General features: G+C 54.1%; 2 protein-coding genes and 1 non-coding gene across 3 annotated transcripts; 1 reads left to right on the forward strand and 2 right to left on the reverse strand.

Moving 5' to 3' along the window:
* Positions 1 to 9,381: 9,381 nt before the first annotated feature.
* Positions 9,382 to 10,033, reverse strand: COL26b_000116 (uncharacterized protein; the record flags this gene model as incomplete). Its single annotated transcript, XM_053173090.1, has 2 exons — positions 9,382 to 9,804; positions 9,941 to 10,033. 2 exons carry the CDS (start codon positions 10,031 to 10,033, stop codon positions 9,382 to 9,384), a joined length of 516 nt encoding a protein of 171 aa, XP_053042796.1.
* A 1,483-nt stretch (positions 10,034 to 11,516) lies between these two features.
* Positions 11,517 to 13,310, reverse strand: COL26b_000117 (uncharacterized protein; the record flags this gene model as incomplete). The annotated part of the gene is made up of 3 exons (XM_053173091.1): positions 11,517 to 13,102; positions 13,161 to 13,213; positions 13,300 to 13,310. The coding sequence occupies 3 exons, from the start codon at positions 13,308 to 13,310 to the stop codon at positions 11,517 to 11,519; spliced, it is 1,650 nt and encodes a 549-aa protein (XP_053042797.1).
* Positions 13,311 to 17,354: 4,044 nt separating this feature from the next.
* On the forward strand, positions 17,355 to 17,436 carry COL26b_000118. The gene has a single exon. It is a non-coding gene; the product is annotated as a tRNA-Leu (tRNA).
* Positions 17,437 to 18,911: the final 1,475 nt, after the last annotated feature.

The raw sequence follows: 18,911 nt of genomic DNA on the forward strand, positions 1-18,911 counted from the left end.
CTGCTTCTCGCCTGTCCTAGTATCCTCGCCGCGTTGTGGTTCTTACCCTACAGATTGCCCGCGGATACGGATGGTACCCGGCCTTTTCCAAGCAAGCGAGAGGCCGTCGTTGAAAAAATTGCGTGCCTGGAGGAGCAGACGATGGTCGAGGAAGAGCTTCTAGACCGGCCGGTGCACTACCGCCCAAAAGAACCAAGGAACTGCTATTCGAACCCCATGTGGCAGGCAAGGGCAGCACCATCTTGTACTGTCTCCATCGACGTCAAAGTTCGTCGCTACTTCTCATGTCTTCGCTCGTTGTCGGAAGCTATAGGGACAGGAGCGAACGGCTGCGATGACGGCTGCCCATGCGCCAGAAGCAGTGCCATGCAAAATGCCAGCGTCGTGCCAGGTTCACCTCTGAGGCATTCCGCGTCTCCATCTCCCTGAGGTACATCACGAAAGATTCAGACAAGATCTGCTACCACGGCAGAGATCCATTCGTCAACTTTCTTCGTCGTCGTACGCGCAGCCCTCAAACCAAACCAAGCGTTGTCCGTCAACGAGGTACCACCACGCTACCGCTACCGCTACCACCCAATCGCTGCTACTACGACCAACAACCACAACCACCACCCATACCACGCACCGGCGACACCCCGCCGTCCCGGCACCCAATCTGCAGCCGGTGCCTTGTCTCTACCGAAGTGAAACCTCCGACGGGGCGGCTTGCGAACTGGGTACTGCTGTCGTTAGCCTCTGTTGATTATTGATCTCCAGATCTGACGACGTTTCCAATCCTCTTCGACAGGCCTCTCACGCCTGAACACGCTTACCCACAGTCTGGGCTGAGGTCATCCCACAACCACTGCGGAAACAGCAGAGAATCTAGCATCCCCGGCCTTCTGCTGCCATGCCGTACCCTGTCCACCATTGGCTGCTTTGGATGGCATGAAGCCTCTTATTGCTGTGCAGTGGGCTCCTCTATGCCTTCTGACTAATCGCAGACCTCTCTATCGTTGCCCGCATACCTCTGCTCCGCACCGCATTCAAGATTCCTTGGATGGGCCTGTCACTGCGTGTGATTCCACGTCTGCTGTCTACATAATATGTCGACGAGACTCGGCATTTTCGCTGCGGTATTTATTTGCTGCACACGCCATTCCGTTGGCTGCCAAAAGTCTTATTCAACTCGCATTTACCGAGGGGCCGATCACATTCGGCTTCGGTGGCGGTCCAGCCACCAACCATTGAGACCGCCTCGACCTCTGCGTTGGGTTTGTCCATCTACATGATCTCGCTGATACGTCCGATCCGATGTCTTTTCCGCAGGCCACGTGAGCTCCAAGGTTGCTTTTGCTCTCACACTTGTTGTACCTCATGTACATTGCGCTTTTTTGATCACGGCCTTGTCTCGCCTTGACTTGCAGCAGTCCAGGCCTGCAGGACATATTGGAGAGCTCCATTCCTGTTGGCTGAGACGCACAGACGGAGCTCGTCGTTGGACATTCCCGTGTGCAAGTTCCCATCCGGCCCCCCTGTCAAGAGCTGCGCACCCGTCGACCTACTCCGAATCCCTGAGCCGAGCGGTAATGCACTACATCTCGTCACTGTGTCCCTCTCGACGTACACGCAGCCGCATGGCCCTAGCACTACCCTCCATCCATCCCGTCGCCAACCTGTCTAGCCTTCATTGGGGATTGGGGAGAGGGGCCATGGGTTGTTTTGGACGCCGCGTTCATGGGGTTCTTCCCCCCAACGAACGGCCGGTGGGCCTCCCGTGGTCCTGTGCCAAAGTTGCCGTTAGCTGTCCGTACCTCACCAGACGTCCCGCCAAGAAGTCTCCGGAAGAGGACATCTCGAGCCGAATGCGAGGTTACATGTCCACAGGAAGACCTGACCCCTACAACGGCACGCGGCCGAAGTCCATAACTCCGGGCCCGGAGGAGCCAGATCTCCCATCCCTCGGCGCACCATGACCGAGAGGACATGGCGGATACCATGTCACACGGTTTTTGGGTGGAGACCACAATGCCCGAAACAGAGCACTGCGCGAAGCTCACAGAAGGAAGCATGCTGCAGAGAGGAAGAGAGGCTTGCTCTTGCCCAGTCGGCGATGCTGCTGCTCCTCCCTTTCGTCACACCCTCTCGCGGTTCCTAGTGGAGAGATCTAATACATCCCGTACCAACACCGCAAAACAGCAGGGCCAACTTGCTAGCTCGTTGCGGCACAGACACAACGATGTTCAGAGCAGCCATTGCGGCTCTCATCATTGGACCGTCGGATACCAACTCGCCCTTTGCCATGGGTATGCCAAGTTGCAACGGCCGCCTGCAGCCGCGCGAGGTTAATGGGGCTTTGTGACGGAGAGCCAAATCATCACACGGCATTCCGACCTCTTACCCACATTTCTGGACCGGTGCCTTTCATCGGTGAAGGCCTCGCGCAAGCAATCAAGACCCATTATCAAGTCACCGGGTTCCAAGTTACTGATGGAGCGCTGCAAATGCTTGCCGTTCATCCCGGGGCCGTGAAGAGTTCACTCAATGGCTGTTGCAAATAATACGGAAATGGGTCTTTCTAACAAAACATGCTTCACACGACATATCATTATGGCAATTATCTTGCAAGTAGTTGGTTGCACCTGTGCTTCGAGTCAGACGTCAGCGGTGCAGCTTCAACCTCGCGTTACTCTGAGGCGAAAGGTTAATGAGTTGACACATCCCAACCACGCCAGTGGGCGGTTGAACGCGTGGGTTAGGTCAAGTCAGATGTGGTCTTGTCTGTCGACTCATCGAGCATGCCGTTCCACCATGTGGCACAACATAAGATGAAATGACAACGTGAAAGCCGCCCGCTCACCAAGACCAATACGGCTTCAGACTTGCAGGAAATTTTCCGTGAGTCTTCAAGCCCACTCACCAGCCTAGTTCAGACCACTTTAGCGAACGTTCAGTGAGCCAATTCATCGGTCACATTCTTGGTCCGCTTAAGCAATAACTGTCACATGGTACTTCAGCTGACTGCAAGTAACTCGTCTTGGGCAGAAAGTAGCAACTAAAGCGCCAGCCACCAACGGCTAGCAACAGGCGACGTCTGCTTGGTAATATGGACATCTCACATCGATTTACGAGGCATGAATCGCCAGGGACTCGATTGTCGGATGCAACTGTCTTGGTTGACGGAGCTTTAGTCTTTGGCCGGGTCTCAATTCCGTTCACCGCGGTAAATTACGATCTATTCTGAGAAAGAGGCCCGAACGCTCATAGCAGTGCGTGACGGGTTTACGACACACCTCCCGAAGCCACCGAGATATTTCGGTGTGAATCCCTGTCCGAAGCTTGGATCGATTCGAGGCCTTCGCTTCTCACCGACCGCCACAGTCAGGTTGTATGTATGGACGCATATCAGACGGAAAAATGCTACTTTGACAGCCTGCGTCAGATACGAATCCCTAGCGTTCACTTACAACACAGGAGGATCACCTAGTGTGTTCTCAGATGTAACGTCGACAATTTGGATGTTCGGTTGAGCTGCGGGCGAAAAAGAGCCATTTACTTCCAGCCTGCATCGAGTTCTCAACCCCGTTCAGGGATCTTCAAACCATGCTGATGGCCTCAATGCTCCGGCCTGGTTACAGGGTTCTTTGCGAGCCACCTTACCTTAGGGGCACAATCTTCAACCAGGTACGTGCAGCTCTTTCTCGATACATTCTGTCACAAGTGATGGTGGCCAGGCTGCTCAGGATGTACACACCACCTGGACCTTGCAACCATGCAGCAACCCTCATCATCTGACGGCACCTCCAACGCTCCCTTTCGTCTTTGATTGCACTCATCATTGTCAATTTTTCACACATTACACGCAAGAGTCCCGGCATTGGTCCAAGTCGTACGACCCATGGATGATCTTGTCCCTGCGAAAACATGTTGCAGGATCCAAACCGGTCTTGCCCATCACAGATTCTCGGAGATCGCCAATCCACTCACGGCCGCACTCTTGAGCCCGCCGAGCTCCGTACCGCAGCGATCAGCTACCGGCCTGCATGACGAGGTCTCGAACGAGGACGAACTTCACTGGACAGCCGTAAAAGCTGCTGTGCCTCCCGTCTGTTTTGAGCGACCTGCATTTCGAGCTAAACCCGTATCACCAACACCGCAGAGAGAGAGAGAGGGGTGAAAACCCGATCCTTGCGGTCCCAGCATGGTGCAGCTCAACATAGTTTTGTTGTTGTTTTTGCCCCTTCTGAGGGATGTTGGATGTTGTGCTGCAGAGCTTTGTGTCACAACCATAGAAATTGCTTCCTTCACCTGCATCATCGAGTTGCCTTAAGAACGCCTTGTCTCCGGTACGCACATCAGCCTTCCCGGGACCCAGCTGTAGTGGCCCGTCCAGATGGTGCCAGCGACGCGTCCCGGTGGCTGATTCTGTTTCACTCCCGCCGTGGAATCTTCAGCCCATTATCTGTCTCGATCAACCTCTTATTTCTCGAAAGAGTCACGGTCGGTTTGACTCTCCACCAAACACCGGTGAGACCCGAAGGGAGCCGCCTCCCATTCATGCAAGTGCTGAAGCGAGTGCTGCTGTACTTCATCGCCAAACGGAAAGCGTCGTTTCTTCTCGAGAAGGGATAGACGTTGCTGATCTCGAGGGCAAAGGATCAGGCGCGGCCATTGAATGAGGTCCCTCCACGTGCCTCACAGATGCTGCTGTTGTTGCCGCTTGCGAGCCGCGTCTTGTCGTGGCACCGCACGCAAGCCTCCGTCCATGCAAGTCGCTGGCCCTAAGGGACCATCTCCCGCCCAACAGGATCGGCGGGAGGCAGCTCCCGGGTTCAGGGCAGATACCACCTGCCGATTGACGGCTGGCGTTCTGCAGGCGGCTTCGGAAGGGGCCAAAGGCTGTAGAGGATTCATTCCTGTTGTTCGGCGCAGAATGTTTCAACGCCTGCATGATACAGAGCGTCAGAGAGAGAGGGAAGAAAATTTTCTGATATGCCGGCGCGCTCATACCCCCTCGCCCGGTGAGTCCAGACTGTCACCTGTGGTGGGAAAGTAAATGATTTTTTTCTTCGCCTTGCCCTCAGGCCTGGCCGTCCCCAACAAATCTGCCTTTCTTTTGTGCTCATTGCCTCCCGTTCACCGCTAGATTGTTGACCAAAGTGTATATGAGACACGTCTGTCTCTTTTTCCTCACATCTCTATTCTTGTCCGCCGCTGCAGATTGGAGAGTTCCTGAATGTGGCGGCGGCTTTTATTTTCTTAGTGAGACATAAGGGGTCTGAGCCCACGGAGGGAATGCTTCTTTTCTTCTCTTGTGCTTTTCTGCAGCGCCCGTATTCAGGAATATCCTCGAGTCGGAATGCCATCCGGTGAAGTAAATTTTCAGGCAAGGAGGTATGAACGTTTTGAAGGGTTAGGACAAGACGATCCATCTGACTTTGAACGGCTAGACATGTGCTAGTACCGTTGGGATTGTACGATTCATTCGGGCCGGCAGGGGAGGAGGGTTAAGGTCCCGTCTCCGTCTGTGTTGATGACCCGTCAGACCCAACGCTTTTTTGTTTTGTTTTTCCGCTTGGTGGTTGGAATCCGAGTGGTTCCAGGCTGGCAAGTGTCAGGGGTTTGCCGGGCCGGGCCGTGTTGATGTTTTGAAATGGATAGATGAGTGTCTATGCTTACTAGTTTTGCCCGTTTTAGGGGATATGAAGTTGCGATGAGGCTTTTTGCGACTGGGATTCAGGGGTAATGTAGGGAGATACGGGGGAAGCTTCCGGGTCAGGGTGTGACTTGTTAAAAGATGGTCGAACTTTGTGTGTTTAGGTTGAGATAAGCGGGAGAGTAGCGTAGCTTTCTATGAGATGACTCGAGGTTAACAATGAGGGATTGGAATGAGCTGTCAAAGTCTTGAGATGATTTGCGTGGGGGTTTGCTGTGTGTAAAGGGAGACGACGTGAACCTGCAGGTGGGTCTATGAAATGGATGTGTTCTGTGACAATTATTGGGTTCTTCCCAATCACAGGATATCCATGAAAGATTTGTTTGTGATCAAGTTTCGCTAGACCTTTAGCATTACGTCGAGGTATCGCCTTGGACAGAAAGCAAGAGCCCAATGGGTTAACACTTATGGGGAAGATCCTTCCCTCGTAGTGTTTGGTCTGAATAGACTGAGGTTGATACAGAACGGAGTGGTCACGGGTGAACAAAAGTATCTTTGAATCGGACATCGATGGCGAGAGTAAGAAGCAGTACATACCGCAGAACTAATTCATGAAGACGCAAACAACACTCGTGCAGTGTACTGCTCCTTCGATGCTGCTCCTTCACTCTTTATAGACCTATGACATCCTGCTAGACTCCCAGTCGTCCGCAGGACGTCTTGAAAAATGAGATACTGTGTAGCCGCCTGAGCTAGAAAGAGAGCCAACTAAATGAAATCCCTGTGATGCCAAGTAATTGTCTCTAGGGGGCTAGACTGATTCAAATGTGGCGGTGCCATGTCGTACCTTTGACACGTCCTGGGCCACGATTCTCAAATCAGTCTTCTTGTTGTAAGTATTCAGGAATAAATACCTGGATGATAGAGCTGCCCATGGGCAATATGACTGCAGGACTTGTCCTGCGAACGTGCCGGTTTAGAATGAGGGCTCAAAGTAGAAAATATGTTCCCACCTGGAAACTGTAAGAGAGACTTGAATCCTGCAATTTCGGTCCGGTGATTGCGGGGTGCAGATGTAGTAAGAATGCTACTGTCAAGATAATATAATACATAATGATCTTTGCAAATTTGATGCACAGCATTGTTCATGATGAGAATATGGTATGCGTTTGTCAGTCCGCGGCGTATATATTAGAGGACGCCAGCTAAGACGTTCGGTGACCGGACAGGATGTAGGGCTTCCGAGCGGCAGTTTAAAGATCGCAGCTGCGTACCTACGCCAACTCATAAAGAGTAATATCACCGTTTTCGTTAGAAAAGCCCATAGCAGCTCATGAGCTTGATCTGGTCTCTCTGTATTCCAGTTGAATACTTTCGGCCAGACTAGGAAGGCGGCAGACGACCGATCTGCGTGCCATCGTTGCAGAAGCGCTGTCATATGACCTTTCGTGTCGTCTCTTCCATCCTCATGTCGGTGAACATTAAGACCTAAGGACAAAAGAAGTCAGCCCTGACATTCAAGAATATTGTCTGGCGATCTAGGAAGACTTTTTGGTAGACAACATCATGGTCTACTTAACACTCACCATAACGCTGTGCACCCATCAGAAGAATCGCGGGAACATTCTTCTGATAACAATACACTATGAGTTAGTTTGTAGCTTCAGCAACGAGGATGAGACTTGAATTAACGCAATGCGGCATCTCTACCCAATGTCAGGGTTGAGTTGCTGTTTTATGCGCTCGAGGCTCTCTGTCTAATGACCAGACGAACAACAGAGAAGCAAGATCCATCCAGAATCCGACGGACGGTAGTCATGGAATGAGTCGTAAATCTCGAATTCTCTGGTTCTGTTTTCACGCGTTTAATCGGGCTGATTATTATGCTGTGGAGGACTACAACTTGCTCTACAGGCAAAGCCGTCCTGTCCGAGGCGATAAATAGTTTTCGTCTCGTAAGAGTCGACGACGTTGCAGTAGCTTGAGGAAAGTCACAAGTTATCACGTCACGATGTCATTATGCTGGTAAAAGCTTCGAGTAGTCACGATCATATGAATATATATTACTTTCAACTATTACCAGTGTCGAAAGCTTGCCCTTCCGATGGAAAGTTCAGCGTTTGCAATACGTCAAGACCCATCCTCTCGGCGTCCCAAATTCCCATCACTTTGCACCAACGTGGTTTACATTCAGTGCGCAGAGCGAGATCTGAATGAGCCATCTTCGCGGCGCGCACCTAAGCTAGTATCTTTGACCAGCTGTAGTTCAGGCAAATAAATAGATGTTGGAGCACACTTTTCAACTATCTAGCCCGACACAATTTCAGCAATCGTCCGGCTCGATAGCTTGGCTGTCTGTCAGCATGTACTGATATGGATAAATAAGGGTTGCTGGCTTGCTCCCACGAAACCGCGTCTCCTGAGCGTGGCAGGTACGAATCTGAAACCGCGCACTTAGTGACCTGGCGGAATGAGATGGATACATGGTAACCAGAAAGACCGAGTGACAGTCAGCAGCCCGAGCCATGGCAGGTAACATTGACCGACGCTAATCGATCGAGGAGTTTCAGGGCCCGATATCAGATGGCTACAACAGCTGGCATGCACGAAATAGATGACTTCGTGCCCCATTGAGTTGGTGAGGTAGCATGAACTTTCTAGAGGCCTCAAATGTACGTACCATCAAGGTTGGTCTATTCAAAGTAACCTGACTTTTGCATATAACACGTTGATGCTGGACGCTGGGAAAAGGTGCAGAGATAGGACTACCTCCACCGCGTTCGGATGGGTCAAGGTGCCTTCAAACAACGCAAAGGGGCAATGTCCAGCCTTCTCAGGCGTTCTTTAATGAGATTGTGATAGCGATGACGCCCTCTGATATCCACCAAATAATGCTATAATACCTGCTTACTACCCCTTCACCTGCGTCTGTGTCGTTAGATTATCCGGCAATCGAATCAGCAGCAGAAATACAAATCTCGTTTTGCGGCTGTCGAGCAGCGATGATCTCGAGCCCCGGAATTACATAGCCACTCTTTCACCATGGATCCTACATGAGACGATCATCGCAATTTGGTGTGGCATAGCTCTCACCTAGAATTACTCCATATTTATGTTTATGGGTGCTTCGACCAGCTGACTACTGCCAATGACGCTTCTCAACATGATGTGACCAGCTGTGGTGCTCATCGTTCGTTTGCCCACCTGAACGGGAGCTGCAATTTTCCATGTATCGCGGTGGCCGCATCCTCTGTGCTCTTGGAACTCTCATCCAGCCCTCAGAAAGGGATCCCTCCCAACGTATCTCTGCATCCATAGTCTGACGTCCTCCGGGGCCTGTCGGTTGTCAATACAGTCGACATTGTGGTGAGGAAATCACAGCCGCGCACTGCAAATCCAAAATCAAGAACTTTCGAAATGTCTGCCCCGTTGGTCCAGTCACAACGTCATCGTATCTCCGCCCCAATGGGGTTCAATGATGGGGGATAAGGAAAAGGGTCACATAAGAAATGCAAGCTAGTTCCCATGCCGCGAGAAGCCCATGCGCCCCGGTATCCAGTGCTATAATTACACATGCCAGCCTCCGTTCGACGCAATCTCCCGTTGATAACCTCATACAAACACAGCATCATGCTCTCTCTCTCATCTTCTCTCTCTTTCCCCAGGTTACGACTCCTGCGGGACACGTCCCCAGCCGCCGCCGTCCCTACAAACATTAGCCCTCGGGAACTGTTGGCTCCTCCTCACAGGGCAAGGTTGTAGCTATACTCATCCTCCATGTTCTGGCTGATCCAGAGCACGACGCTGCTCAGGCCGACCAGCGCGTTCGCCACCACATTCTCGATGCCCATGCCCAGCGCGGGCATCCCGACGTCCTGCACGACGAACTTGAGCACGAAGACGGTCACGCCGCCCGCCATGCCGCCCGCCAGCGCCGCGAAGCCGAGGAAGAGCACCACGCGCGCCTTCCACGCGACGCCGTTGCCGCTGTACGAGAAGCTGTCCGCCGACAGCCGCGCCTTCTCGACGCTGTTGATGATGAGCATGCCCAGCGACGAGAAGATGAGGGGCAGCCAGTCGACAAAGGTGATGTGCGTGTCGGAGCCGTTCTTGGCCGACTTGGACCAGACCGCCGAGTCGAGCATTACGTAGAAGGCGATGGAGAACTGCAGAGGCGGAGGGAGGTTAGCGGTCGGGTTGTCCTGGAAGGTGGATGCGAGTTGGGACGCAGCGCAGCCGGGTTGGCTACATCAGCGTCGCTGGGGAAGGGATCGGTAATCAAGGAAGGGGGGAAAGGCTCACCAGAGCTCCGGCGCCGTAGACGCCCAAGTTGCGCGCCCAGATGCTGTTAAGCCACTCCGGCTTGCGGAACTTCCAGAGGCGCTCCTCCTCCATGATTGCGTCGTCCGGGATGGGTGGGTAGCTCGAATAGGTCGGGGATCGATCGCGGTCGCCAACGACTCGGGGCGAAGGGGATTGTTCGGTCGTCGTAATTAATTATATGAAAGCAACCTCACAGAGAGTTGCGATCGGTGCGGTGTGATGGAGGTTTCGTCTGCGCCCGATTGTTGTGCAGTTCCGTCGGCGATGTTGAAGGCTGGGAGAAGTGACCAAGGTCCCGATTGATGGTCGCCTTGACGTTCATCCGGCACAGCTGAGGCGTCACAGTCCCACTGCCTGGTCCCTGCTTCCTGCTGCTTCTTCCGGAGTTTTTCCGCTATATCACGTGATATGGATCGAATCACATGACTTTGGAGCTGCTTTCAAGCCAAGCTTCTATTCTCGTGCTGGCAGGTCTGGGCATCTGGGCAGCAATTGATATTTGTCTGGGCATATGCAATTAAGCTGGAGGCGCCAAGAACCATCATGAGGCTGTTTCACGGATTGCGGTCAAGTATGTGATGCCGTTATTGAAGTGGGCGTTTGCCTAGGGAATGCGGAAACACCCAGCGAACCTTTGCGCCCTCAGCTACTTCCCAAAACAGACAATCCCATTCACTGCAATCCAAGACACCAAATACGAAGACTCAACGTGGATACCGGTTGTAGATCCCATCGGTGCGATCCGGTCTTCCCAAGTGTTCTAGGCTCCTTCTGAACCCCATATACACCCCGCAAACACGAATCGGTCCCAGTTGCACGGAATACGAGGTGAAAGAGGGGCATGTCTGCACCCTGAAAAGATGTGATGCATCCGCATGTAGATCTCTCGTCAGAATCCCATACGAACATTTTTGCTAGCTGAGCGGGCCCAGTGCATCGTCTTGGCTGTTATTGTTACCTCTTCACGGCTGGACCACGGAATGGGACTAGTTTATAGCTTAGGCTGCAACAGCCGACCTGTATTGAGGACTATTCCTACGCCCATGCCTCGGAGCGCTCGAGATAAAAAAGTAGACAAAAGGTCCTAATAGTACACTACCAATTACTGGCACGCCTGTGAATGCCAGCGCGTAAGATCATCGCTGCGCATCTCCGTCAGGAAATGAGCCCGTCAGAAACCTCCATCAACTGGGTAAACAGGTTGGTGCAAATGTACGTATGCCACGCAGCTATGTCCATAGACTGCAGAGTACTCAGAATGGAGAAATAACCACTCGGCGTAATCCCGTCTCGGCCCTTTCCAGAGAGAGCCCAGTCAAAAGTGAGAAAAGTAAGAGAAAAAAAGACTTCAAAAAGCCCAGCCGCCGTGTTCCCTGATGCTCGAAAAAAAGTCTTCAATGTTGTATGACCCCTGCAGACGTCCTCTCATGATGATTAGAGCCACGGACGCCCCAAACGCCGATTTTTGCTGTATGACGAGCCCTGTTGCGTCACAAGGCCCCGAGAATAGGGGAAACCGTATCGTCGTCCTGTCGTATCCAGTTTTACACGCCATCTATATCTCGATCTCCTTCATCGGCTCCTCCGTAACCTCGGGCTGCTTGCCGTTGGCCTTGCCATTCGCCTTCTCGTTGGTGGTGCCGTTCACCTTGACCTCGGGGTCCTCATTCTCCATGCCATCCTTTGCCTCGGTCGTCTCGACGTGCGACAGTAGCGACACACGGGAACCCTTAGGTGTGTCCTCGCTCGGTCTCGGGGTCTCGACTTCAACAAGCTTCGTGGGCTTGAGGCCGTTGGTCTGTAGGTCAGGCAGAGGGGTCTCTTCAGCCACTCGTGCGAGAGGACTAGACTTGCCGTAGCCAGGTCGGATGGGGCTGGCGACAGGTGAAGCTCCGCCCAATCGTTGCATCGATCGTCCGCGCTGTTCGCCGTTCGGTTCGGTATTCGTGGGGCTTGAGTACGGGGAGTTGGCGCCAGATCCAGCAGGCGAGCCAGCTCTGTTGGGAGGCACGACCGACTTGCGCTTTGCTGCTCGGCGACCGTACTTCTGGTCCATGCGCCAACGCAGGATACCAAAGTAGGGAGGCTCAACGCGCGCATCCTTGAACTCGCGCAACTTAAGCTCGTTGGTCTCATCGTCCACAAACCACTTGCCGCTGCTCAGATCGTCCGCAACAGTTGCGAGGAAGTGGGCCCAGGACCGAGCAATAACGTACTTGGTGTCGTAGTCGCGGCCGAAAAGAACAATCTGTCCCCATCTGCCGTTGGGGCCAGGTGCGAGATCCACGGCGAGGTTGTTGCCGCCCCAGTCACGGACAAGGGGAATCCACGCGGGGTGGGCGTACGATCGCTGCACAGATCCGGGAGGAACACAATCCTGACGGGCGATGAGGTCCTGACGCCAAGAAGGGTTATTGGAGGCGGCAGGAGAGGCGGGTGTCCTGGAGGATGAGGGCTGGCCGTTTTCGCTGCCAAGGGCAGCCTTGGAGGGCATGGCGGGCTTGCGGATCGCTGCCTCGGAGAGAAACTCCTGGTTGACCTTGCGCCACTGATCCCATTCCTGGACCATTTCCTCACAATCGAGCAGCATAGAGCCGAAGATGATACCAGTGGGCATACCCAATCGCTCCTGACCATCGTGGATCATGAGCGATTCTCTCACATCGAGGGGGAGGGAGCAGTCCAGCTGGTGCTCCAATTCGTTGAGGTCGTTGTCAGTGCAGCCTTCGCAGAGCTGGTCGAAGAGCTCAGGGTAGTGCTCCTCAGCCCAAGCATCAATCTTCTTCCACGAGTGGGAGACGGGAGGGGGAGGGGGTGCGCCGTCCTGGAAAGACTGCATCTGCACATCGCCGGGGCTTTGCATCTCGAAGCCGTCAGCCTGACTTGAACGGCGAGCCGACTGGGATCTCAGGCCAGGAGAGTAGGGCGTCGCGGCCGGGTTGGGGCTGGTCGGGGTATTAGGGATGTGGCCGCCATGATAGCTGCTGTCGCGGGTGAGCCTGTTGTAGCTGTCATCGCCGTAGGGAGAGGAGACATCGGCACGGGATTCGGAGGCGGTCGCGACGGAGGTGAGGATTCCGCTCTGGCGATGGTTCAGAGGGACGTGTCGACCGGTGCGGTAGGGAGAGTCAACGGTCGAGTCTGCAAAAACGTCAGTGGAAATGCAGACGGAAAGGATTAATTGGGAATCGAGACGTACGTCGGTCGTAGCTGGTAAGGTCGTGCCAGAGAGAGCGGAAAGCCGCACCGAGACTGTCAAATCGCAAAGTTAATGTCTCGGTCCCCTTTTGCGTCCCTGAAATGGGACTGGACAAATAAGACGACGGATTTGTACGTACGAAGACGCCATGATTGGCGATGAGGCCCCGGGCCGAAGGTAGACAAGACAGATGAGCTTGATCCGGGATTGAAAGAAAAGACGCGATCGGCCGGTTGCGGTTGTCTTGTTGTGGAAGGGGAAAAAGAATTGAACGGTCGTCGAATTTACCCCTTTGGCCGTTGGCGTTGAAGTTAGGGGGTAGCGGCCGATTCGTCAACGGGAAAGGAAGGACGTCGGTCTGAGTGCGTCCTTGCAGCGGCCCCCTAAAATGGGTCCTGGATGAGGGTCGTCGGATCGCAATGAGGTGAATGGGCAGAAGGCGCGCCTGTCACCGAAGCTTGTCGAGGGCAAAAGACTGTCGGGGAGAGATGAGGGTGAATCTGGTCGTCAAGATGGATTTTGGACGCAGCGCGGTCAAGTCAGGGGCGGGCCGCGAAGGGTTGTAATGAGTGTTTATGTCTGACGGGGCGTGGAATTTTTAGAGTTGGGAACGATGGCGTAGTGAAGTCGCGCTTTCCCACAGTGCAAGTCCAGTCCGACTTCTTCCAAGTAAAAAAAAAAAAGGGAAGGGGGTGCAGCACGGCGCAGTAGCGTGGGAAGCTACCTTGCAAAATACCTGGCAGCCGGCAGGAAAAAAGAGGCAGGGACGGAGACTGTGAGAGACAGGACAGGACGGCCCAGGGTGTGCGTGTGTGTGTGGACTGTGGGCTGTGGATGAGGAGGTGGTCTGGCGGGTAGCTGACTTTGTGGCACTCCAGGGGAAAGAAGGGGCCCCGGTGTTAGTGGGAGTGGAGGGTGAGTGTGTGCTGGGAACGAGCGAGAGAGGGGTGTGGTGACCGCCTGCTGTACCGTAGGTAGTGGACCTTTCAGAACCGTTTAGGAGAGAAGGGGGGTCCCCTGGTTTCTCCTTTCTCGGTGCAATGAGGAAGAAGAATAAAAGATAAAACAAGCGTGCAGTGCCTTCCTTGCCAAGCAGAGATTACAAAAGCAAGCCTGGCCTGAAGCAACGACGTAAACAGCGAGGGGCGAGGCAAACAATGCGCTGGCTCAAGTGGGCGACGACGTAGAGGCAAGCGAGTGTCGGTCGGTGAGTTCGGTGTCGAGAGCGAGTGATTCGGGTATGCGGCCACAACGAGTGGAATGAGTCGAGGCAATGACGGAGGGAGGGGTGGATGAGGGAGGAAGAGAAGACGAGGATGAAAAGAACCCGTGTGGTGTTTAACAACAACAATGTCGAGATAGACTATAGATAATAGCTCCTGTCCTGCATCTGCCTTGGATCTCCAGAGAACTAGATACATTGGTACTGTATCCGTACTGCACCTACCTTACCTTACCAACGACCAATCTAGAGATAGCTGCATACACGCATACACCATCAAGTTATCAAGCCTCCCGCTAGCGTCCTGCAGCACACCTCCTCCTTATTGCAAATACCTAGGAACGGCACCTTGGTCCAGCAGGTAGTAGGTATCACTGCAACAGCGGCACGATGACGGCAAGTGGCAATCTGATAGGGGACTGCAGCAGAGGAGGCGGGTTTCATCAGCACCTCAGCGAGGCGATCTGGTAAATTGGCAGAAGAGGGACTCGGAGATTCGCATTTCAAGTGGGTGCCGCTCTTCCATGCTGCAAAATCCATTGGCCAGTGCAGAGAAGTCAGAAGTCGCAGCTGTTCCGCCCTGAGCTCAAATGCTCGCGGGAAGGGGGAACCGGACGGCCGATGGGATTGGGCTTTCAATTTACCGCCTTCTGGGAGGCCACTCGCGCGATTGCCATGTATCTCATCATACTGATCTCTACGCAGAGTTACATTCCCGCAGAACTGCCGGGGACCGCGGGACATTCACAGCATGGTGTACTGGCACACTGGGTAGGCACAGAGGATAGGGGACAGGGGACAGCCAGGCCCCCCCCGTCCAACAGGAATGCCCGCGAAAGAAGACGCGCCGAGAAGACGGCGAGACTCAGACAGCCAACCGCCAACCAGCAGCCAGAGGAGACCCGTGGACGACTCGAAGGTGGTGTCGCGGCTCAGGAACGGCGCCGTGTCTGTGCAAATCCAATCCACCTCAGTGTGAGCGAGACCCCTGACTAGGAGCCCATTAGCCGGCGCTGCTAAGGGGATACGCATGGTCCGTGGCAAACTCCAGGCCGACCTCGCGCAGCGGGACATGTAGCCGTCTAATGCGCCACAGGAACCTCACCGTTGCTTTTCTGGCCCGCAACATCTGATGGAGCCTACTGCATAGTACTAGGTGCTAGTCAGGAGGGGAGGGTCCCTCTTCTTCTCATCGAAGATCTTAGCCAGATTCTCCCACCTCACCTCGCTCTCTCTGGGCAGCCCAGCACGGATTCTGACTCCGAAAAAGGATCAGGTCACCAGGATCGCATGCGGTCTGGGCCGCGTCGACAAACAATCCAACGACAAGGGAAGCATAAACCACAATTAAGGGAGCTGGGCCTTGCGTCTCTCAACCACTCGCACCTTCATTTCAACAAGCTCACGCCGCCTCCACCAGCCCCTAGGTTGCATCAACTCCCCTCATCTCCAGCTCTGATTACCGCAAATAACGGTTCATGTGCTCTACGGCCTGCTACGTATCTCGAGTCTCCCATCATCAAAGCTGCTGCCGCGCCTGCCAAAGACATCTGCGTCGCCCGTCGTCATCCGTCTTAGTCCAAGCCCCGAGCATCCTCTAGACTGGTCTCGGACAAGCACCAGATCGTCCAAGAACATGACGAACCAACAGGTGCGGTAGAAGCCGGCGATCTAGGTCGTATCTCCAGACCTGCTCTCGAGGGGAGAAACATTCCGCATCCTCATTAAGCAAACCAACCCCGGCCCGAAACAACATTGGAAGATGGGGTCCCTGAGATTCTTCTCTGCTTCTCTTCGTTCCTAATTACCTTGCCCCATGTCATGTTGAAACATGCAGGGCTCCAGAGATAGTGCCGCGCCGCCCCAAATTGCTTCTCTCTCTTCTTTTTTTTTTCTGCCTCCCCTCACGTCTGTCGTAGAATTCCTCCGACGTCCAAACTTAAGCTGCAGAAACCCTGCTCCGCCTCACCTCGCCCGCGCACTCCCATCCGAAGGTGTGAGGTATCCTGTATCCTGCACAACCAGAGCTGCAAAAGCCGCAGGGCGCTAGCAATCTGCAAGCACCGGCGGACAAAGTGGACGTCACCCAGACGTTGCGCACGGCGACCAGCAGCCACAGAAGCAGCAACACGCGCGCTATCTCGATCGACGTCCCGTCGTCTAGCAGCTCTTCGTCTGAGAGGGGGACCATATGCAATGGTGAAGGAGGCCTGCGCTAGCGCGCTTTGCGATGGGAGACAAAAAAGCCGGCGGCAGTTTCGTGTGGCAGCCGTTCTTCGCCGTTTGACTGGCTAGCGGTTTCTCTATTCTCCTTTGCTTCTTCTTGTCTCTTCCGCTCCCGGCGTGCTCAGCTAACATGGACTGGACGCTTGCCTTTTCCGCTTGAGTCGGTCATCGTTCGTCCTTCCCACCACCACCAACACACCTCCCTGGGCGGTTGTAGCATGGGTCACGCTGCCACGTTCCAAGCCGTTTCCAGCTTAGCGCTTGAGCCCTCCGATTCTGGTGCGTTCTCGCGCTCTCTCTCTCAGCTGTTGCTATTGGAGTTTCTACCCCATGATTTGGCGGAACTTAGAAGTGCAACGGCTAGAACCCATAATACGGGTACCTCCGTAATGTCGTAAAGGCGCCCTGGTCCCCGTTATCGTCCAGGACCGCCGTACTTGGCGCCTTCCATTCTGAAGTGTCATCCGTGTCATCCAATCTTCATGTTCCAACGAGAGGGGTTGTTGGGGCAGCATTGCAAGTAAACCTTCTGAAGCAGGTTTACTAATGAGCGGCGGTGGTTCCTCCAGCTGTCGTTCAAGTTTTCCGCCCCCAATATCCCACAATCTGACTCTTGCAAGAACCCCACCGCACGATAGGCGACGTCGATTCGGCGTGCGAAAACTGGTCCGTATTTGTCCCACCTTCGCCGCTGCTCTCACCAACCACCAGTTGAGGATCCACACGATGTGTTTCCTTCAATTCACGGCAAGATGGCCGAGCGGTCTAAGGCGCTAGCTTCAGGTGCTAGTCTAGAAATAGGCGAGGGTTCGAATCCCTCTCTTGTCACATCAACACGACGCTGTTCGGGCGTTGTCTTTTGCTGTTGATCGTGAGGTTTTTGGTGTTGATGTGCGAGACGGCGTTGTGAGACTCTCAGTGAGTTTTAGTTTGAGGGGTGCGCTGGGCGCAGGTGCTGCCGTTCCGTTGGCGCAGACAGGATGCGAATCCGACAACGATTAGCATCGAAAAGATGCTAGCTCGATGTTTGTCGCTATCATGCTTTCTCAGACAATTTCAGCAACGTCACATCGAAAGCGGCTCATCTCAATTCTTTGGCCTGAAGCCGGCGGTGTTGCAGTGAAAATTGAGTGTGGCTTGAGCGTCACTTTTAACCCCACATGGCGCCTTTCCATTCTCACTCTCACTGTGACTTCAGCTTTCCGGAAACCCATCCTTTCGAACATGAGCACTCAGCTAATGGGCTACAAGTTGACGGTGAAGCTGATTTAACCTGCAGAGAAGCTTCTCGGGACTTCGTATAGATCAGGATCGTATTCCAGTCCAGCAACGGCCCCACCGCGCTTCAGCTCGGCATGGATCCAGGGCAAGCAGAGCAAGCCTTAGACTCAGCTGCCCCAGGTCTCGGGTTGGCGGTTCCCTCTTTCGAACGTCCCCGAGGTTTCGATATCTTCCCGGCCAAGCCGTGAATCTTGCGTTCTTTCCGCACAGACGATGGCGTACGGCGGGCCGGATTGGCCTATCCAACCGAGAAAAACTCTGCTTGCAGAGAAGTCTGTCAATGGTGCGTGGAACAGAACGCCCCGCGCTTCGTCTGCCGGCCGAGCGGCCATGCAGAAAACCCTCGGACCTGGCATCAAGACCAAGCGGGCCCGGCGTTCCTTCAGCTTGATACAGAGTCTTTGAGACGGTCGATACAGTCAGCCTCACTGGGACATCTTCAGACGAAAAGAACGAACGACAACCGCGCGCGGGAAGACGTCACATTATGCGACGGTGATGTAGGGCGTTCACCCACAAGGTTCGCAAGGTGTGACGGATCCGGGGTGGTGGCCGTGGTTCATGGGATCCCCGGAGGTCCGTCCGCCGTCTCCGGGGTTGCATCCGGAAGCCAGTGTGCCCGTCTAGGCCGATTAGACTGCCGACAGCCTTAGATGCCAGCTGCAGGTAAGGCCGCCCCGTGGCCTCTGTGGCTCTGCGGTAAGTCAGCGTCTAAGCCAAAATGATTTTCAGTAAAGGTGGATTTGAGGCAACCTAGACAATGTCGGTCACCGCCGATCCTCGCCTCACGTCGCCACCACGTATAGAGCTCTGACCAGTCACATTCACTCTGTGTGACTTAGTCGCAATAGCTTGCCTCACAATATGCATCTCATCGACATGGGCTTCATTCGATGCCGTTCGTTCATATCCATCACGAGACCCAAAGGTCGCGTCATCACGACGCGACAAGCCGTGGCTGGTGGATGATCCTGGTATATTTCTTCATCTTATGATCTTGCCCGTCTTTGATATCAAGCTTA

The sequence above is a fragment of the Colletotrichum chrysophilum genome (assembly GCF_026319265.1).
Source record: "Colletotrichum chrysophilum strain AFK26 chromosome Unknown scaffold_1, whole genome shotgun sequence".
NCBI lineage: Eukaryota > Fungi > Ascomycota > Sordariomycetes > Glomerellales > Glomerellaceae > Colletotrichum > Colletotrichum chrysophilum.